A 22,595-nucleotide genomic window follows, 5' to 3' on the forward strand; every position below is an offset into this window, starting at 1 on the left:
TCCTGTACAAAGACCAGTTCTGTGCTTAAACAGAAAATTAGGATGGCAAGTATGAAAAATACGTTTTAAATGCTTTTAGTTGTTTATTTATTACATAGCACCGTGTAGTGACTCGGTGCTTCTCTGATGGGAGGCTTTAACATGTCACAATTCTACCAGAAGATAGCAGCTCTGTACATTTTCACAGCTTATTTTAATACATCTAAGGGCCTTTTCAATTTTAGCCTTTACAAACCTCTTGTTTGGAAAAGCAGCAGCCAATTTGATTTTGGAGGGCACTTGGGAAAAGAAGGGACACTGCTCATTCACGCTTAAGCACATAACTGCTGTTCCCATTAATGGCGAAAAGATACTTCCTTTGGAAAAATGCTTGGCTAATTATTTTGCCAGGAAAGTAGTAGAAGGAAAACCATACATTAAAAAAAAAAAAAACAACCAAAAACCAAAAACAGGCACTGTTTGCAAAATGACAGCTTCACAAAGTGTAGCAACGATAGAAGTTCACATTCTCCAGGCACAGCTAGGTGCTAGCCAGTCTTATACATCGGTAACAAAAAAGGCAACTTGCACCGGGAAAAGGGAGGGCAAGGAGATAAGAAAAGCAGGGCACAAATAAGCAATGACAGGCCAGTATTAGGACTTTCTTTCCCTGTTTCATCCAAAGCCCCTTTCATTACATGAAATCTGCTCAGGTTCAAAATTCATATGCTCTGCACGACAGCTGGCTTCAGAGCACAAAGCAGGGGGAAGGAGGAGAAAGAAGGCGGCACAGGTACAGCTCCAAGCTCAGACTCTGCAAGTCACTCTGCTTCTGGCTGAAACAACCTCTTTAGTAACACTGCAGGGTATTTCAGCTGCCAAAACTACGGACAACAAAAACATGGCAGACGTGGCACCAGAAGGGAATCTGGAACCTAAGGAAAAGTTTGTCTGACATTAGCATAAGGGCATGACTTCGTTAAATATCTGCACATCCTCAGGCTTAATCAACTGGACGTGAAACAGAGATCCGATCTCTTCCTATTGTGTTAATGCGCTCTAATCAGCTATAGCCATTTAACATCTCCCCTACCACTCTTTCTTCGTATTACCTTCCATCAGGAGTAGGTTTACCTCTCAGAACGAAAGGAAGGAAATTAAGAGTTGTCACACAGCAGTACTGCCATAGTGACTAAAAAAACGTTACCCTAGGCTGTTAATTTTCTCCCTCTTCTTCCCTTCCCAATCAACATCTGCTGCTGCAGTGAGCTGCCCTTAGGTGGATCGTGTCACAGCAATTCCCGAGGAACATTAGGAAGCACTACAAAGGGTGGGCTTGATAAAACACTGGTACATTTCAGTAACTTGTTGACAGACCATGAACTAGTTTATTTTACAGTTAGCTTATAAAGCTGCCACAGTCTGTAACCACAGCTGTTGGTGTTGTGCAAGTCAAATCAGGCAAGATAATGCAGAAGACACTCTAATTTTCTCAAAGGCTGCTTACAGAGCACTGTATACTCACAGGCTCTTATACAATTATGAGCTCAAGAAGTTCAGCAGTTTTTGCAGAGAGCTGTGGTCTGCCATAATAAATAAGCTCAGCTGGGGGATTCTCTGGTGAGCAGTGGTCTCTCTGTCCTTTCAACAGGCTTTTGATAAGGCACTGCACAGGGCGATAGATTCAGAAGTCCACCACAGCGATCCCTCTTATGTGGTTCCTATGTGGTTTGTCTTTCCTCGAGCTTTATTATGCATGAATGTTGGGAAACAGCAAGTAATAAGATGCACAACTCAGTGGGAAACACAGCCTGGGAGACCAGAAATAGTAAGCAAAGCATTTAAAGGGTACCTTATATACCCACATATGTTTTCTACAAAGCAAAAGTTATATAGGCTTTTCCCACAACACTGCCTTACCCCTAAGGGTTCATTTTTTTAATTAGAAAGACACTCTAATAGGCATCCAAATCTATGTTTAAAAAAGCCACCCAGTGAATTAAACTGCACAGAGATTAAGAAGAATTCAAACTCTCCTAATTTCTTAGAAAAATACAGATTCTCAGCATTTTTGGATGGCAATGAGAAAAGAGATAGATTGCTTCTGATCCACAGCTATTTCTATTCATCTCTTATTCTGTTTTCCTGTATCTGTGTAATCAATAGTAAATTTATCCATCTACAGCTACCATATCAAACATCTGTTTATGTATTAACCTGTATTAATAGAAATTGAAGGTGATAAAAAAATGCTTTCTTCCTATTCAACTTTTCTCAAGACAGGATTTCAAGAGTCCTTACATAAATTTAACATCCACATATCTGCAGACTGGAAAGTTTTGCAAGAGGAGTCAATGTTAGCTGTGGAGGTAAGCCAAAGCACACTTTTTAAAAATCTAGCCCTGGATCAGAACTTGGTGCATGAATGCACTGTAAACATTTTTAAATTGATAATCAAGGGTGAGTTGTTGTGTTGAAGTTGTGTTGTGTTGAATCTGTGTTGCTACCCAGATGCATGGAAGACGTTTTAACGTGAGCTGCAGAATGCTGACATCTCCTGTTGAAATATCAGGACTTCAGCGTGCTCAACACCGCACAGAATCACACAGGAGTCGAGTTTGGAAGGGATCTCTGGAGATCATCTAGTCCAGCCCCCAGCTCGAGCAGGGTCAGCTACAAGAGTGAACGCACACACCTTCAGTGCAATCCCCCAGCTGCACAAGATCAGGGTTACAACCGGTTACAAGTCAAGGATATGCAATGAATAGTTTGCTGCCTTCTGTTCAGAACTCCACAAACAACTTGCAGTGTTTAGTCTTATAAGAGATTTAATTATACTTGAGGAATCTGTTTGCCAGAATCATGTGGTTAGCTGCCAACTAATGCCTAGTCTGAGCTGTGCAAAAGGACTGCCTCAGCAACATTTACCATTTATGGTGTTTAAATATCATTTTGGCTCAGAGGCTAATAAGTCAACTGAGCTGAGGAGAATGCTTAACTCAAAAAGCTCTCCGTGTGAGCAAGCTCAGATAAAGAAGTCACAGATTTCACTAAAATCTCTCAAAGCAAGGCTTAGGTTCACACAGAGATCTCGATCTGGAAAAGAGTTTCACCTCCCCAGATATTTTCAGTGTAAATAAATCCAGCTGTTACCAGACCTCACGGTAACAGTGCTATCAAGTAAAAAAATAACAGATTTTATAAGGCAGAAAATTGATATTAGGACACTTATCTCATCTGTCTTTCCTCCCATAAAGCACTTTTCTGTTTCAGGCCTGAAGTGATATGGTAAAAATATTTTCTGCAAGTTTTCCAACAATTCTAAACTTGATTTATACTGGCATAAAAAAATATGAGACCTCTACGTTCTTGAGACATGTAGGGACATTTTGGCTTCAATAAAGACCTCAGGTTGGTATGCCATTTTGCAAACTTAGGTCGTGAGAACTAGGTGTTTAATGACCTAGCAGTGTTCTTTACACATCTACCTCCCATCATTTATTTCTGCTGTTATAATCCGGTTTTGTAAATGGAAGGCAAGATTTAAATATCCTTGGGAGACACTTTCACTGAAGAGCTGGGCCAAGTTATAGTCTGGATGTTGTGCCTTGCATTACACAGAAAAAATGTTAACCCAAGTCTGACAATGCCCTAAGCCTATGCTGGTCAGGATGGTTCGGTATCTGCAAAGGAAACTGAGTTCTGCTTTATCCAGTCTGGCAATCTGTTTATTTTACTGCAGGCTATTCTTCCAGCCCTATCCTGCAGCTCGATGTATGCTCCTCCTTTTCTGAGTCCTTCCGTCTGTATACCCCATACAGAGGGGATATCTCTGCATATAACCAGGTAATCAGCATTTTAACCTCTGCTTTGTCTACTCAGTTTGTTCTGCAACCCATAGCATTTGAAAGAGATGCCACCCCAGAAATCCCAGTATCAAAAGGCTACCTACACCAGTAAGAACTATGATTTGGGAGAAACAGTCAAAATATCAATTTAGAGTGCAGGGGACAGGGATGCAGATAAGCCAGCTGAGTTCACGGCAGATCCCTTCACAGTCAGCAGACCAAATTCCTCAGTGACAGTCTCACTGGAAGTTTTGCAGCCAAGGTGATGTTTGCTTTTGCCTTCAGAACTGTCTGCCTTATTAATGACTAACCCTGTTTGCGAGTTACTTACATCAGGTAATTGCCCTTTTGTCACTGCCACAGGCAGCAACTCCATGGAAGGCTAGAGAGCGTGTATACCTACCAAATGCATTTATAAGGCAGCTCAGCTGGCCCACTGCTTGCAAATTCCCCTACCTTAGATACCTGTCTGCCATCGAGCACTGCATACAGGCTAGATCAAGCCAAGTTAGCGCTGCAGTGGAAATGTGCATACTGCTGAGGCAGAATTTCACCTTCACACAGACAGTCTCAATTTTTTTGTGTGGCTGCACAGGCAGAAAGAATTCAACTTAATTGCCATGTACCATGCTGTACAGACATACCGATTCTCTAAGCACAATAGGAACTAGTCAGCCACATAAAGTGCAAGTATCCCCGAGGATGCCACCAATATAAAGAGTTACAGCCCTTTCAGCCCTTCCCTCCTCTGGCAAATCCACACTGGCAACTGAATAGTTACCTGTGGTAATATTAAAATAGTGCTGCTCACTCTTTTGAGCGAGTAATTAAAAGGATACTGAGCTAAGAAAGCTTTTAAGGAACCCTTCAAATACAACTTAGCTTGAGAGCAGGGAAACATTTGAGGTTAGACTAATATAAAGGAGAAAAATAAGAAAAAAGAGCAATGTTGTATTTCTGGGTAAAAGTTGGTGGCAAGAATTCTAAAGCAAGGCTTGTTTGGCATTTAAGTCCAAGAAAGATAAGGTAGTTCTAGTATGGCACTGTTCGCTGTCAGTAGTCTTTTCTTCATGAATTTATATTAAAAAATCTCAAACTAAGACAGTACCTTGAAAAAAAACAAAAGGCACAATCTGTGCATGTGGACTGGCAGTCAAGGCCTGACAAAAATGAAGCTGCATAGGAAGACCTCCAGTAGTATACAGCTGTACAAAGACCCTGCCCTCTGTTCCTTTCCTCTGCTAGAAAGGAATGATCTGCTCACTAGGACTCACAACATTAACTGTATTAAGGTGCTTAGACATCTCTGTATTGCTTATTTTTCTAGTCTGTAAAATAGAAACCTTATTCTTCTAAAAGTGAGGTATCACTGACAAAATTAGATCTCTAGAAGAAGTGCTGAACTAGGCAATAGAGTGGTATATCTGCCTAGTTAGAAATATTTTCTATACCAAATGTACATACAACAAATTCTGTTAATAAGTAATATTAATGCAATTCCTGCCATTTAATTTTTGCTCATTCTGCAAGCACTCTTTCATCATTTGCATCCAAATTTGGTTTCTCTTTTACTGGAAATGGTTTATATCGAGAAGTTGACTTTAGAGAACACTGTTTATATCGATGGCACAAATCCTCTATCACGAAAAGCTTCCACATGTTTTGCTCTTGTCCTTCGTTGGCATTGTGTTTACATTTGGTCCTGAGGTGCTGAAAGAAGGCAATTTTTTTTAAAAAGCAACTCAGTCTTACAAGGATTACAGATGTTAGTGACCCGTACAGAGCGCTGGACTGACAACTTTGGGACACTCTTGAAAGCCCTGGAACAGAGTTTCTTTGAAGGCAAATATTAGCCCTGCTCACGACAGCTTACCTCTGACCTTTCAATACAGTAACAAAACCCCCTTCCTTGTGCTTAGTGCTCTGAACCAATTCTTACACAGCCAAGCGGTTCCACCAGGCTACTGGCCTGGAATGCCTTTTGGACATTTAACGAAACTGACTGGACTTACACATTTTGGAAAGTGTTCTATAGTCCTTTATGTTACACTCGAAATACAGCAAAATTCTTTCAAATAAATAGTGGCTTTGAAAAGCTGTCACAAATACTTCAGCACTGTAGGCAAGACATTATATTTCTTTTATCTAAGGCAGAAATTAAATACATATCTGAGAGAAACAAAGCTGCAGCCTCTCAATTAAGTCTTCCAAGAGAGGCTGCTTATTGCAGTGATAACCTTATTTAAAAGATTAGTGTCTACGAGAGGTCATTCTGAGAAAGAAAAACGACCCACAACCTAAAGACAGCATCTCTCATGACTGGAAGAAAAGCCTCCTACCTGAAAGCCTTTCTTCCACCTGGTTATATATTATGGTCCCACTCACACCAGATGGAAGAGTGACAGGAACAAAACAAACTGGTTTTCCAGAAAGCATCTCCCTTCACTGCTCTGATAAACTGGTTACAGCAGGGACTCGGACAGGCTTTCAGGTGACTAATCTGCTAGTCCAGTGATCATGAATGACTACAGTAATCGGATTGCAAGGGCTGCAGGCTTCCCAACATAGACCTTACACTGGGGAGGCTGCACTGGGAAGAAAAAAAAAAAAGAAGGTGTGAACAGAAAGTGGCGGGGGGAGAAAGGGGAACAGATGTGAAGTCAGGAAAGTGCACTGCTGGCAGGGAGGGAGAAATGAGGTCAAGAACCAACGAGCAGGATTTGCTGAATAGTGCTTGCTCACCAAGGGAGGAACTATTAGGCCTCTGTTCAAAAAGCAGCGTGGAGAAGACAAGCATCAGCAAAATGGGTGGCTGCAGAGCATTAGAGCCCACAAAATCACCCTGGCTGCAAGCCTGTGCTGCTGCTATCACCACCCACGCTCACGACCTGCCGCTTGAAATCTATCAGCAATGCTGCTGCCTGGTGGGAGGAGGCTGGAGAACTCTCAAGGAGCCTGCAGAGGGTCAGATACTTTGTTCGTCATCTACTACAGAGCTGCAAGACAGAAGGACATTCCCCCAGCCGTCAGCCCTGATGTAACAAGTGCTCCAGCTTGATACCATACCTAGAGAAAGCTGGAGGGAGCAGTTAACTGCCTCTCTTACATGCAGAGGCTGTTGATGGGAGTCCTTTCCACAGGCTGCAGCTCTTTACAAACTGCTCTGGTGTGGGTCTCTCCCATGGGTTACCGTCCTTCAGGGGCAGCCTGCTCCAGCTTGGGTCCCTCCAGGGTCACAAGTCCTGCCAGCAAACCTGCTCCAGCCTGGGCTCCTCTTGCCACAGGCCCTGCCAGAAGCCTGCTCCAGCACAGGCTGCCCACAGGGTCACAGCCTCCTTTGGGCATACCCCTGCTCCAGCCTGGGATCCTCCACAGGCTGCAGGCAAGTCTCTGCTCCCCTGTGACCCTCCATGGCTGTAGGGCCCGGGAATCTCTGCTCCGGTGCCTGGAGCACTTCCTCCTCCACCTCCTTCTTCACTGACGTTGGTGTCTGCAGAGCTATTCCTCTCACATAATCTCACTCCTCTGGTTGCAATTTCTCTTGCCCAGGTTTTTATTTTCCTTCTCAAACATGTTGTCCCATACCACTGGTGCTGATGGGCTTGGCCTTGGCCAGGGTCAGGCCCATCTTGGAGCTGGCTGGTACTGGCTCTATCAGACAGGTCTATCTATCCAGCATCTTCTCACAGAAGCCACCACTGTAGCCCTCCTACTACCAAAACCTTACCACACAAACCCGGTACACAACTGCACCAGTTGTTACCACTAGTTGTCTTGCCTATATACTGATTGTCACAGCTACAGCAAAGCATTAACACTGACCATTATATATGTACATCCAAAGTAAATTAACCTCTCCTCACCTCAGTTTCCTATTTGTAAAAAATATGATTAAAACATATAGCCACCCTGATAAAAAGCTGATTTATGTTAATAACCAACCTCAGCATCTACAATCACCATCAGTATATAAACACCATATACTTCAGGTGACTTGAATGTAGCCTGCATATCCCTGTTAAGGAGCTGGGTTGTTTTTTTTAAAATGCCTGGTGTGTTTAAATTAAAATTAAATTTAAAAATGGCTTGTATACTTATTTCATATCAAAAAACAATATGAAAATTGAAATATTAAATGGTAACACTGATGCAGTTTCCTAGCTTGCACATACAATAACAGAAACAATTCAGTCATGCATACATTGTTTGAATTTTTTTTTTAAATTCGTAGGTCAGCACCAAAGCCTCCCAAGTCCTGATTTTCCTGTGTATAGAAAATGATGCATAAGTTTAAAAGAAACAAATTCTTACATTTGCAGAGCAGTAAATGGTAGCATTCCAGGTACGTCTCTCATGGAATGTTTGCATAATCTAGACTATTTTTCACACCTCTCAGGTTTTCTTGCATCACACTAATTCACATTTCATCCAGTGCACCCCAGTCACTGGAGAGTTCAGTTGGAAACTGAAGTCCTCATGGCAAAGACAATTATTACTCCATTTTTTCAAAGAAGTGCTGTTCATTCTCTGTAGTTCATGTCTGCCTGTATCTCAGCTGTAAGAAACCACCATCACAGGGAAGATGACTGTCAGGATTCCATTTAGTCTACTAAGTCTTTTACGAGGCCAAAATTAGCTTCATCTTGATTAACTTAGTTTCTCCACAGACTACCCAACAGATCTATCCCAATTTACTCAGCCTTCAGATCACTTACTTAAGTGATGTCAAGATGTTATTTTCTTGCCTTAAATAACAAGACTGATTAGTTTGAATTCTTCCAGACCACTGCATTTCTTATGCCCCATCCATATGAAGTGTGGGGCTTTTTCAACACAGTGCCAAAAGACTCCTACAAACAGCTAGGTACCCTCAGTGTTTTTCAATCAAACCCAAGGACAGGCTGATGGACCTCAGTGCCTGGCAGAATTCAGCCTGCTTAATAATAAAGCAGCAAAAGACAACCCTGAATTCATCTGAGACTGATGACTTCAGAGGAGCGCTATGCCGCAATAAGCCTGGGTAGTTGTCCAGGGCCCAGTGCAGAGCATACTGAAAGTGCTGAGAAAAATCCTCTCCTTACGGGGCAAAGAGCCTTTAACATGTTGTTTCCTACAGTAATCCCAGGAAAGGAAATTTCCTTTGACAAAAACAAAGCAACAGATCCTCTGAAGGACAAAGAATGCACAAAAGGTTATCAGAAAACATAAGATGTGGCCAGGTAACATCTGTAACCTACTAGCAGGTTTAAGTACCATCTTGTACTATAACCCAAACGTGAGGCTTATGTTGTGGTTGTGTTTGGGTTTTTTTTCCCTTTGAACAGTTTGTCACTGACTATCCTTGCAGCCAACGTGAGACTTTTCTGAGTTATCTGTGAGTTTAATTTGATTTAGAAGGTGGAGTGCTTTGACTTGGAAAAATAAAATTGAATTTTACTCTTAAGACAGGCAGTTCACTCCAGGTAAAGTTTCCCCATTGATGACAGCAGATACACCCCTCCCTAAGACCCTTGCTGCATTAGAGTAGCAAAGCCAATAACAGCAACGTGAAATGAAATGTAGACCCAGACAGACTCAGAGAAACGTCCAGGGACCAAGAGTAGCCAGTTAAGGAAAAGCCGAATTCTGACACTGGTCTGATATTGATGATATGCCAAGAACATCCATTCCTTCTTAGATTAAATATAAACTACTTTTCACATACAAAAGGAAAATATTTCTCTCACGATGAATGAACAAACAGAACACTGAATGAAACCTGAAACCCTTAAATTGCCTTGGAGATAAAAAGGAACTGGAGAGAGGTGGGTTACAATGCAGAAGTTGTTCTTACAGACTTTTTTTCCAAAAATCAATGTCTAGTCAGGAGAGGATTTTCGAAGTTTTCTCTCCTTCTGCACGTACACTGATTTCCTGCTGTAATCTGTCTGCACATGCTGAGCAATGAAAGAAGCCTTAGCAGCAGAATTCAGAGTCCCAGAGAACTCTAATGCCAATAAGCATTTGCTAGAGGCTCTGATGGAAAAATATATGAACACATAAGAGATTTGGAAATCATGATTTAAAAATTGGTACTATTTTTGGCAGGCAAATCTATATTGATCTGAGTCTTGGGGAAAGTTACTGTAATCTTCATGGCAACAGAGACATAATGAGTTTTAGGAGGAAGTGGAGGGGACAGTTAAAGCTGTAAAAATGTTGAACACATGGTTTCACAGCCTGTCATGCGTGTTCTTAATTCTGCAATTGTATTCCCCTCCTTGATTCCCACAAAATAGAATAGGATGCAAAACAGAGGAATTAAGTCCCCATCATAGCAGCAACGTAGCTTTCCAGCCCCAGACTAGCTAGAATACAGGAGGAAGCCAACTCAGTGCAACAGCAACTCTGTAGCCTGAAATAGCTCAGCAGAGTACATAAACCTAGGGAAAGGTTAGATCACTATTGCCCCCACGCTAAAACTGTATGTCAACCCTAAAATAACTCAGAAATCGGCTGTCTTCTTGGTTTCTATGTCCCAGTGAAGAACCAGCAGGTCCCATGTCAAAGACAGCTCCCTTGAGCCGGAGCGCTCTTGATTGACCCTTAGCTAATGCAGATGAAATGCTGCAGAGAAATTATAAATGACAGCTTTGAGAACAGATTAGTTTCAGGCTTATATTAAATCAATCTTTTCTACTTGGTGCCTTTTTTCAGGGGGAGAGGGATGGCAGGGAGGGAATGACTGCATTTCTAATTCAGTAATCAAGAAATTAACTCAGAGGTTTATCAGAATGATTTTGTTTTCATTTTAAGCTTGTCTAGGGTTTTAAGTGGATTCATACAGACAGAATAGGGGCAGGCATACCACTGCAGTGCTGTAGACAAACACCATAGAACACTGGCAAACAAAGACAAATCCTGGGATCCCAGGGATCAGGGTACATTTCCCACCAAGCTGCATGTAAAAATCTGGGGCAGGTATTATTTGGACATAGACAATTGGAATAGTTCCTTGGTAGTTGTCACTCACAAGTCTGTTAGACAGGCAGTGGCAAACTATCATAACTTCGGGAAAAAATAATTTGCAGATGACAAATACCAAATACAGGCTTGATTTTAGAGAGAGGGGAAGTCTAAGGGAGGAGGATTGTAGAGGGAGGGGACTGGTCATCTCCAAGCCATAAAACCAAACAACTGCATAAACTGATGCCAGGTGAAATGATAAGAATTAAAGACCATAATACTGATTGATACCACCTCACTGTTCAATTTATCTGTGGGATTCTGTCATCTCTTGTCTTCATTGTGACATCTGGTCTTTCAAACTGTTTGTTCAGATCCTACTGCAGAATTATGGCTTTCATGGACAAATCAGCTATGTGAAATCAGCGGTGAGGGTATCAAATTATTGATACTTGCAAAGAGGGTGCTCTCAGATTTCTGAGACAAGAGATCATCTCAATTGCTTACTACAATGTTCTTCTGCTAGTTTCACTACCAAAATTCTGCTTAGAGATACACTGCTCCAAATTAGATGATACATACCTCTTCAGAATCACCTCTGATAAATACTGGTAGCAGAAAAAGAATATTGGCATTTGCTATCGTAACTGCAGTCCCTGGCACTGATTTCTGTGCTTTGCCTTTCAAGAGAAAGGAGAAGCATCTGCCTTCTCATGATAACACACTCTGACTGATGGGTGATGCTGCACTTATTTTTCCTTCAGCAGCATCAGTCCTTTCGTATGCTGGTACTTCCAAAACTTAGCCCTTCTTGGTAAGGTCAGAGCACTAATGTCTTTTCCTGAAACATGCATATTACTTCTCATTTCACAGTCCCTAAGCATTTAAGTGGCACACACCTCCAAGGGGGAGTAAAGGTACCCAGCCGACAACAGCTTAGAAAAAACATGGAAATAACTAACAACCACCTCTGTTAAGGATCCAAGATTTCTTTTTTAAAACATCTTAGCTTGATATCAGCAGTGATGCTGAGATACTCACCTTTGACTGTGACCTGAGCGCTGCAAGATGCCTGTCCTGTGTTATTTTCAGCCAGACAGGTATAAACGCCATCATCTTCTGGTAGGGCATCTTGAACAGTCAGTTTTGCAACTCCATCTTCAAAAGTGGAATGGGCATACTGAATTGGCTGGTCTGCCAACAGAAAGGAAGAGAAATGTCTTAATACATTACAAGTTTCAAAAGCCCTTCTTTTCAGGGAAATTAGCGCAGAGCCTAATCGCTCTGTCTGGTGCACAGCCACTGCTCTCTAGTGACTACAAACAGCAGCATCCCAAGCACAATGCAGCATACAGTTGTCAGACAAATCTCACCGTTAGGTTCACAGGGTGTTGAGTAGCAGTAAGAGGGGAAAGGTCTGTCTTTGTGTTTTGAACAGTTTTTCTTTCAGGTGGATAAATGTCTTGTGTGCTTGCTACAGACATTGTCTCCACCTTGTACTTTGCCTGAAACTAGATATTAGTGTTATTGTGCAAAACCTGTTGAGCATGGAGAAGCACTTGAGGTCCTCCAACAAGTACTTTGTGGTAGAGGACATCCCAAGTGAGACAGCAAAATCTATGATGGAGCCAAGAGTCTGATGTACACAGACAATCTACACTACAGTGTGTATGGTCCGGTAGCAGACAGGTACAGTCTGATCTGTGGTGGCGTGACTATTAAAGAAGTTGATTTTAAGACACTTGCTCCTTGAATTGCTTTGGAACACGCTTAAATGTTGGTGTAAACTGGTTAAAGTTGCCTTGCTATTGTTTCAGAAACTGTCATCAATCTCAGCCTTACTTTCTGAAATGCTTCTGCAATCTGTTTTCCCAATATTAAATACTTTCCACTACTGACTCATCATTGGTTGCTTTCCCAGTGTATGCAGTGCTTAAGAGGGCCTGGTATCTGTGCATAAACACCATGCTGGAAAAAGGAATTAGGGTTATCTAAGAGAAGAGGGTGGAACTGCAGAGAACTTGTGCAGGACAGAATCAAAGACATCTGTCACTTGGGAAATCATGGTCAAAAGGAATTACGAAAATTGATTTCATGTGCCAAAATACTTAGATATATTATAAAAAGTGGTAGATGACCTTGTTCCTTTACTTATCTTAGAAGTCAACTATTTGTTAAGTTACTGAATTTTCTGCTGCATGAAAAACTGGGGTGATCATTTAATCAACGGCCCAGAAGATTCCAGTTTTAGGTTAAACTCTCTCCACCTTCCTCACAGGTCACATGTTCTTATGACTGGTTCCTTTGAGCTCCCTTTCACTCGGTTACACACAAGTTGTCGCAACTATTAGGTCCAATCACGTACTTTCGCATGCGGGTATAACATTACATTCAGCCACGTGTGTGTAGAGCTGAAGCCCAAGCAGACAGAGCTTTCTGTAAGAGGACATGAGGCACTGGACTGCCTTCCTGGTCTGAATGCAGAATATCTAACCTGACAGAGATCCTGCCTGGGATTCTGACACTGAAACTCTTAATGGTGCCTAATGACGCTACGATGATAACCATAACAAAAATACACTTGGGCTAAAAGTGGCATCATCAAAACCAGAGCATTACCTTTTTATTTCTGCTGCAAATAAGCAAACAAATAGGGTAAGTGTTCTATGTGGAAAAGAAAAATGTGGTCTCCTTCACCATGTCCTCAAATTTTTCAGGGCATCCTCTTTTTCACTCCAGCTCCCAACAAAACTGTCTGTTTTTAACCCTATTTACAGAACAGTGAATTCACTTACAGAATAGCCTTTTCATCAGACCCCAGAAAAAAAAGTGTATCAGCCCCGAGGAGTAACCTGCAGCAAGATTCTAAATTATGACCACTGCACTTATATTTTGATCTAATAAAAGCAACTCTCCCAGTAGTGAAATGTTCCTTTCTCCAGAGGCAGAACAGTCAAATCTCCGTGACAGCTTGGCAGCAGGAACAATAACAAAAAATACCTTTCTGCTGGCATGTTATGCCAGAAGAAAGGAAATTTTCCCCTGGCCCATTTATTAAAAGCTTTCTGGATAGATCAGAAAGCTATCCTAAAACCAAACACCATGCTGAGAAATGTTATGCTAAAGCCACCGTCATACTGTTTTTAAATTCAGCAGAAAGAGGTTCCATTCAAACTAGGGGAAAAAAACCCAACACATGGAAAGCAATATGAAAAGGAACATATTTTAAATACATAGGCATTATTCCTGCAATTTAAAAAGAAGTTACCAATAAAGTATTTAACACTGTAGTATTGTCAGAGAAGTTCTTGTGTTTTAGTTCTGGCCTCAACAAAGCCTTATAAAGAAGTTTATTTTCAGGGAATTTGACAGTAAGTCAGGGAAAATCCAGAAAGAAACTTAAAGGGCAGAGTGAGAGCAAAAGGACAATTAAAAACTTCCTGAAAAAGTTGGAAAAAAGCTTTAAATCATTGAAATAGGGAAAAAGTTTAAGAAAAATCCCTAAAGTTGGTAGAGCACATGAAGAGCAAGAGCTCATATAAAATCCATAGTTCAGTCAGGTAGCTCTTATTTGTGCAGTCTCTATGAATATGGGAAAACTACTCATCCTCACAGAAGCTACAAAGTAATTATAGACAATGCACTGCATACAACACCTGGTTTTTGACTTGGTTGATCTGAAAGGTCAATCTATATAATGAGTTGAAAAATGTTTTAAAGCTGCATGTAGTCACAGCTGGTAAAAATGCTCAATATCTAAAGTAGTACTTGTATGTAACAGGGTACATGAAGTTATGTCCAGTCTTTTAGTTGTCTGGCGGTGTGGATTCCTTGGAGGTTGTGGGGAAAGCAGCCTGAATGGCATACAGACTGTTCAGTACCAAGGGCTGGCCAGCCTAGGAGTGAGACTGTTCTGCTTTTTACCCTTTATTTTTTGTTTCTCAAAGCAGCCTTCTGTTCATGTTTCTTATGATTTGATAACTTGGTCTTTACATTCATTATTTCATCAGGATAGACCTACTTTTCTCACTATTCCTTTCAAAAATTAATTCTAGTTTGTTACTATTGTCATGCTTGCAAGACAATTTGCATTTGACATGTTCTTGTGAACTTTACACATCTGTCCCATAAGATTTTTTTTCTCTGGAGTTTAGCAAACGTGCTATATTTTGGACAGTGGTGTGATTGCTCTCAGCAGATTGGTTTTTTCTCTGTTGCAGGCTATTGGTTGTTAACTTAAAAAGCTTTATATTCCAAGCATGGACAGCAGATTGTCACACCTAAAAGAAAATTTTTCTGCCTGCCTCAAATTACATACTGTGAATACACTTTTTTCTTCATATGGCCAGTTGATGAAAGACTCCATCATGTCATTTTGCCAAAAGCGTTGTTATGTCTCCTTGGAGTACTATTGCAGGACCAGAGACACAACTTTCTCCTTTATTTGGCAATGGCTATAAATATGAAAAGTTAGCAGTATCCAGCTAGATGGCAGATGGGAAGGAAATGTTTGCATTCAAACAGATATCACAATAGCCAATTCATTCTTCAGGTAAAATAATGACCCTAGGAGTGTACATGAAATTATCAGCATTCAACTACCTGTTTATAATCCACTCAAGTTTGTATCAAAATGGTATATAAACAGTTAAGTATCACAATCAGAGGCAGGACAGAGAGGCATTAAACTATGGTGGCATGTTTTAGGAGTTTAGATTTAAAGTAGCATGTTTATGTCTTTAGAATAATATATGATGCCTCTAATTTTTATTATTATGGTTATTTCTTGGGCTTCTGTTACTCAGACTCATCACTGCCTTTTGATTTAAGAGCACAGTTAATGCACTGGTTTTCACTTACAGAATCCTGATGGTTTCAAATCCAGCTATCCGGGAAAAAAAAAAAACCCACCTGCTTTTGCCTGCTTGTGACATTGATCTAACTGATTGCAGTTAGAAGCTTGGATGCAACACAAACATGGTTATACCTACAGAGGGGCAGATTCATCTGAGATTAGTGAGAAGAAAGGCCAGGGCTGAACAAACATCCTGCAAAAAGGCAGAGGGGCACAGTGCATACTGGAGGCCTTCAGAAATGTGTTGCTTATTGATCTTTAGGCTGTGTTTTTCAGGAGACAACAATTTTCTGGTTAGTAAAGCAGAACATAGTTACATCAATGAAGATGCTGCATCTCTGCCTCATGAACTGTGACACAGCAAGTCATCTGAGACAGGAAGATGCCCTGTATATGGAAGACAACTGGGTACAAATACATCCTTCAATGACTAAGGGAACCCCTTATAAGCAGGGGGTACCCTTGGAACATGAAGAAGAAATGACTGACCCTCTGAGTTGGACTTGCACCTTCCGTGCTACAAGACACAATTCTTGCATTGCAAAACAGTGATTCTACTCACGTCTGCAAAGGAGAAACTGCAGAGTAGCCTTCAGACACAGAAACAAATTATTTCCAGCGGGAGAGTCTCAGAGCCTTTACTCACGTTTTGTGCTGTAAATAAAGCAGCGGCCCTTCTATTCTAGACGTGGAGCTATGGGGAGGGGAACAGACCAGGCTGTGGGAACGTACCAGTCTCAAGGTCATGGTTCATTTGTCCTGCCACCTTTTTGAGTTACCCCATTTATGCTGAACAGCAAAGGCAAAATAGAGATCATGTGCAAATAACTGATTTTAAAACCAACCTGGAGGAAACATCTTTCTGGAAAAGTGTGCTATTATTTGTCTTTAAATTACACACACACAAAGATAGATAGCCTGGGAGAGTCTGCAAAAAATCAATTGCTCTTCAGGAATAAGAGGGGTGACCAAGGGGTAAGCTGAAGAAATCTGTCTAGTGTTTAATAGAAATGGCTCTAAATGGAAAAAGCCCTCAGCCAAAGTGTGTTGTCCCTGTATCTCTGAAATAATTTGGAATCTAAGCAAAACACTCATGTTTCAGTCCAATTTTGATATTAAGAGGAGTCTGTTAAGGAAACTTTCATGTTCAGTGGTGTAACCAGGGCAGGTTAGGAGATTACAGAGTCTGATAAACGTTTAAAAAAATTTTACTTATCCTTTTGTTTTAGTCAGCTTTGGGCAAGTGTTTGAATCTCAAGGAAAAGATTTCTAGTAGAGAAGCAAGCAGAACAGCTGTGATTTTAAGATCTTGGGGACATAGCTGCCAAGACCAATTAAGACCTGCCCAGCACATGGAAGGGTGGAATCACGCATGGGTTTCCTTCCTACCGTAAAGAGTGATAAACTGCACTTATTTTGCTTAGAGCTTATTATCCCTGCAGGACCATGATGCCAATCTGTTACTCTCAGAGCAGCGGCTATTGCTAAAGAAGTGGGGGTAGCACAGGATTCGGCATACAGTAGCAACACAGACTTTGTTGAAGTGGTGAAAAGTTGCGTTTAACAATACCCAGGAAACCCATCTGCTCACAATCTTGCCACCAGAGTCCCCTCCTGGACATACTGGAAAACTGCAGTAAGACAGAAAACAGCTGAAGAAAACCACCTTCTGTGCATATAAATTGATTTTCCTCAGATATTCTAGCGGATCGTATTTCGGTGATTTAGAGTGTTTTGTGCAGTGTTCACAGCCTTGCTATGTACTGATCAGAGTTGGTTTGTGACTGTGGATGCCAAGTGGGTGCGTGCAGGTATTGCAGAGCAGGGGATTCCTTACCATTGAGAAGCCATGTGATCTGAGGGACAGGGACGCCTCCTACACAGCACTGCAGCACAAAGTCTTGCCCTTCACTCACAGTGCATCCTTTCAAGACACTGGAAAAGCATGGAGCAACCTCTTGAACTTTAGGCCCTTTAAAACCAAAATGAAACAGTTCCTTTAATGAAAATTGACAGAATTATCAGAGACTTTTTCGAGGTATACTTAGGTGACATGGCTGGGCTAAAAGATTCATTCCATGAAAACAAGCAAAACCAAAAAAGAATCAAAACAATGGTGAAATGTTTTGTAAAGAAGGGATTTTTCTATAACCTACAAGGCAAGCACTGCCAGCCCTCAAGCTGTATCTCGAAGGGTGGTTTTCTATGCCGGAATCCACCATTTGCAGCCAATCACTACAAGTGTATGCAACATATTACCAGAGAGCTCAGAGCAAAGAACAGAAAGGATAATTCTTCTCTTGTCTGTCTTCTCCCAATCCCTCCCCAATATTTGCCCTGGCTGGCCATGAAACAGGGTGACTTAAGGATGCAGTTTACAGGTCTCTCATGAGACTGAAAATTAGAGTATCTTGGGTATCCTGGTTTAACCACAGGCACAGGAAATAGAGAAATCACAGCTCTGGAACAAAACCTAAAAGCAGGTGAAAAGATTAGAATTGAGGATAGGATTTACTAAGACGCCAACAGATCTTTCAACCAGACCAGTAAGACAATGCCTTCAAGCGCAAAATAATTTGTCACTGTGAGGTGTAATTGAATTTAGCAGAAGGTAATTCTCATTCCTTTACTTTTCTTCATATTTGCTTTACTGCACAGGATTGGTTTGTGCTTGAAAAACACTTCAGATACTCAGTGTCCTACAGAAATGCTGAGCAACGCCAAAAGAACTGAATGCAGAACAACAGCAAGAAAATCCTCAGCAACCTGTATTAAATACAAGCATTAATGGAAAACCCCAATGAAGAACAGGGCTCTCTGCCTGCAAAACATTCAGTGAGACGGTTTCAGCTACACGAACAACAAAAACAAAAGGTGAGAAGGGAAACTGACGCAGAAAGTGGGTTGCCAACTATCCTGAACCACATTAGTCACTGAGACTAATTAGAATTAACCTGCATTGAGAAGACCTAATAGAAATTTTGTAGTCACCATCCTTCAATGGCTTAGAAAAGCCCAGCCACAGTTTTCAAAGCAGATGGGCTAACAAGAGCTTACTTACTTCTGACAGTTAACAACCAACTGGTGGAAGTCTGGCCTTTGGGGTTGAAAGCTGCACAGCTGTAAGATCCACTGTCCCCCAAGCAGGCTTTCTTTAGCCATAGGCAATTAATTCCATCTTCTTCATATATTTGGATATCTTCTCCAGCTTTAATAGGTTCACCCTCTCTGAACCACTCCACATCTGGTTTGGGTTTCCCTGAAACTAGACAACCAGATATTTGAATTTTTCTGAACATGTATTCCCCTCAATGTAATTCCAATATTCGCTTTAGTCTAAATTAGGTGTAATTTACGCATACATAATTACATAAACCTTAATGAGCAAGTAAAACGCAAACTGTCTTAAAAAAATCTGCCCTTGAAAAATCTTTTGGCCAGTCCATTTTGTAAAATAACAAATATTTGATAACTTGAAAAACCCCAAGCACTTCTACCTGAAAGTTGTTGCTCTGAAAGTCACATACAAAATTTATGTAATGAGATATTAGAGGAGGAAAAGACATTTCTCCCCATTCCTTCCTATGATGCTAAACTCTGAGCACCCAGCAGTGCTTTGCAACCCATGGTACCTGTCACTGACTTCATTTATTCTGGGACTGTTCAGCCTGGAGATGAGAAAGCTTTGGAGGTTAGGGTGGGGTGGGCGGGCATGGGGTGTGGAGATCTCATCTATGCATAGCAGTGTCTGAAAAGAGGGTGTAGAGATGACACAGCTGGTCTCGCTTCAGTGGTGTCCAGTGACAGGACAGAGGCAATGGGCACACACTGAAATGCAGGAGGCTCTGTCTGAACATAAACCCTATTTTATTGTGAGGGTGACTAGGCACTGGCACAGGTTGCCCAGAAGGTTGTGGAGTCTCTATCCCTGGAGAGAGGCAAAATCCATCCGGACCTAGTCCTGGACAACTTGCTTTAGGTGACCCTGCATGAGTAGGGTTGGACCAGATGACCTCCAGAAATCCCTTCCAACCTCAACCATTCTCTGACTCTGGGTTGTTTTTTTTCCAGGCTGGGGTCCAGATGTAGGTGAAGCAGGCAGCTTCCTAGGACAGTAAATTTTCAGGGAGCAGAAACAACACAGCTGCAGCTTCACTGCCTTCTTTGCCTGTGTAAGAGCTGTGGAAAATGAGATTGGGCTCCTGGTAGTGTTGAGGGAGGTCTGGGCTTCATGGGGCAGTTGCTATGATGACCACAGAGAAGAGGTTAGAAAAGAATGATGGAAAAGGCCACCAACCCCACCCTTCACTTATTTTCATCAAACAGGGCCCCTCTGGGGCTTTCCACCTTGCTGATGTTTCTTCCCAATTCTACTCATTTTATGATAGCAAGAGTGCTCAGCCCTGGAGGAAGGTACAGGCAGTAAAAGACGGCAGGAATACCCATAACAGACATGACATACTGAAGGAAACCCTTCTGAATAGAGAAAATACAAGGATAGGGGAATGATTTTCTTTATTAAGAACCACCCTTAGCTAGCAGGACCTGATCTGACACAAGTTACTAGAAATAGGAAAAATAGGATTCCCTTCTCTCTGGGAAAAAAGCAGCCCCCAAATCCAGCTCCAGATTCTCCAAATCCACAAAAAATTAGGAAGGAGACAGGTTACCATTACACCCACATATAGGGCAAAAAATGGAATGCATACATGAGAAAACAAGAAATGCCATTTTAATGTGAATTTTCTCCACTAGAAACTAGGAGTTAGAATTCAGAAAAGATTTCTTTCTTGGCCAGCAGAGAAAGAGCACATTGGAACCCACAGACAATTGGTGAAGGATGTGGGGGATCCTCCAAAAGCTGGGGAGGAGGAATTAAAAATGCCACACCCGGAAGTCTCAAAGAACCTGGATGCTTCGTAGTAACTGCACAGACCCAGAAGGATGCTGAGCTGACAGCCTGGAAGGGAGAAGCCTTCTTCGGGGTGTAATAAGATTTCCATTGTCCATCGCAACCAGGAAGAGAAGGTGCTTGTGAAAGCAACCCTGGGCACCCTTGTGGAGAGGAGTCTCAGGAAACCGAGGTTCTTGGATTAGTTATTAAGGCGCTAGGGACATTCCTTTCTAACTTCCCCACAGACACCTTGCTTTTGCATGTAAGAGTCTGGGAGGTGGGTCTAAAGCCAAATGAAAAGACATTCACTGACTTCAATCAGAACTGAATGATCTCCTTGTGATCGGTACAATAGGGACCAAATTTCCCTATCAAACAGGATCATGGATTAGTTAGACCTTGCAAAGATTTTGAGATGCTCTGATGGAAAACAATTCATGTTCTTAGTACGAATGCATCTGAAATATAAACTATTCAGAAGCTGTTGGGACTGTTGGAATATTTTTTCCCTCCTTGCTCTCTGCGTTTGTGATATAAATTGTATTCTTTGTTCATAGGGAAAAAACTATGAAGAAATTAAATCAATTACCATGGGTTTGTTGTAATTTTTTTTTTCTCCAGAGACATAAAAACCAATTTCTCTTTCACTTGTGGGAACAACTTGAAGTGGTAATGCTATATTTAAAAAATAGCAGAAAAATTCTTCAAGATTATTTTCTACTAAAATTGCAATTAAAAAAAAAAAAAGGCATGTTCCAAATCTACTCACAGGATTCAGCAAAAAGCAGCTCTCATTACTCTCTTGAGAGGTTAAAACCCAGTCAAATTCTGCAGAGAAAATCTAAGCTACAGCTTTTAATTCTGACTTTACCATTTCAGCTGTTAGGAAGCACTCAGATCAGCATTGGGTTGACCAAACATGAGGGGTAAAAGTAGCTGCTGCAAGGGAAATGCAGTGACTGATGGCAGTTTCTTATCCGATATTTTTTTTTTGGCTTAAGGGCAATATAACCAATTCCAAAGTTCTGGAAAGTGTACCATACATTTTCTCTCTTTCACCCTCACATATAACGCCCTAAAACTACTTCCTAGAAAGAGGATCATTGATTGAAAGAAGTGACAGACAGTATGGGATGGAATGATTTGAAAATTTGAGTGTTGTGGAAATAGTGTGAGATTTTGCATCCATTTCCAAAATCTTTCAGGAGGACAACTTGCAGTAAAGAAGGAATTGCTTCCACACACAGAAGGGGAACCTGACTAACCCCAGGGCTCTGGGAACTTCCATTCCTTTACCTTTGGTCTTGAATTTAACTTCCTGGCCTTCTGGTGCTTCCAGGCTCTGTGGACGGCTCTCAAACTGAGGAGGAATTCCCAAAGGCTCCCTCTTCTCCATCACAGCCTTCTGGGCTCCAGATCGGTTTTGTGCTTCTCTACTCCTTGGACTGCCTTGCGCTGCCAGAGGTGGGGCTTGTTGAGCTGCCGTCAGGGGCTGCACAGCCCTTTTCCTGTCTTCGCCCTGTCTGGTGAAAGTGGCCTGGGGTTCTGCCCTTGGTTCTGGTTGCAGTTTGACAGCTTGTAGCGTGATGGTGCTTGAAGTTTTCTGCAAGACCTGGGATTCCTTTGTCCCTTCTTTAGATTCTTGAGGAGACACTGCATTGGCTTCTTGGTGCCGTCCCTGCCTACTGTCTTTGGCTTCTCTGGCAATGTAAAAGGTTTCTTTCTTTGCTGACAGCCTGTCTTTGGTTTCAACCATGAGTTCAGTGCTGCTAGATTTCAGCTCTTTAGCAATCCCATTGCTAGTTGCCTGTTTGAATTCTGAATTTTCAGTGGTTTTAATAGCAAGTGTTGTTGGTTTTGGTGGCATGCTGAAGGAAAAGGAAAAGTTTACAGATACATGACACTGTATAAAGACTAATTATTATTATCAACAATGATACAAATATGCAAGCCCTTAGCAAGGTGAACTGATTAGCCTTCAGTTTCCCTCACACAGATTAATAACACAGAAAGAACATGAAAGAGGCGAAGTGAAAAGCTTCATAAAATGTGCTCAGACACTGTCTCAACTGAG

General features: G+C 41.5%; 1 protein-coding gene across 1 annotated transcript in view; it reads right to left on the reverse strand.

Moving 5' to 3' along the window:
- MYLK (myosin light chain kinase) overlaps positions 1–22,277 on the reverse strand; it is a 108,021-nt gene extending 85,744 nt beyond the window's left edge. Inside the window, exons 1-4 of the mRNA XM_010150941.1 lie at positions 21,818–22,277; positions 18,689–18,892; positions 17,465–17,599; positions 11,814–11,966 (exon numbers count right to left, since the gene is read on the reverse strand). Of these exons, the coding sequence (XP_010149243.1) occupies positions 11,814–11,966; positions 17,465–17,599; positions 18,689–18,892; positions 21,818–22,277 (952 nt within the window). The remainder of the gene's footprint in view (positions 1–11,813; positions 11,967–17,464; positions 17,600–18,688; positions 18,893–21,817) is intronic.
- Positions 22,278–22,595: the final 318 nt, after the last annotated feature.

Source organism: Eurypyga helias, unplaced genomic scaffold (assembly GCF_000690775.1).
Source record: "Eurypyga helias isolate BGI_N326 unplaced genomic scaffold, ASM69077v1 scaffold864, whole genome shotgun sequence".
NCBI classification, from domain to species: domain Eukaryota; kingdom Metazoa; phylum Chordata; class Aves; order Eurypygiformes; family Eurypygidae; genus Eurypyga; species Eurypyga helias.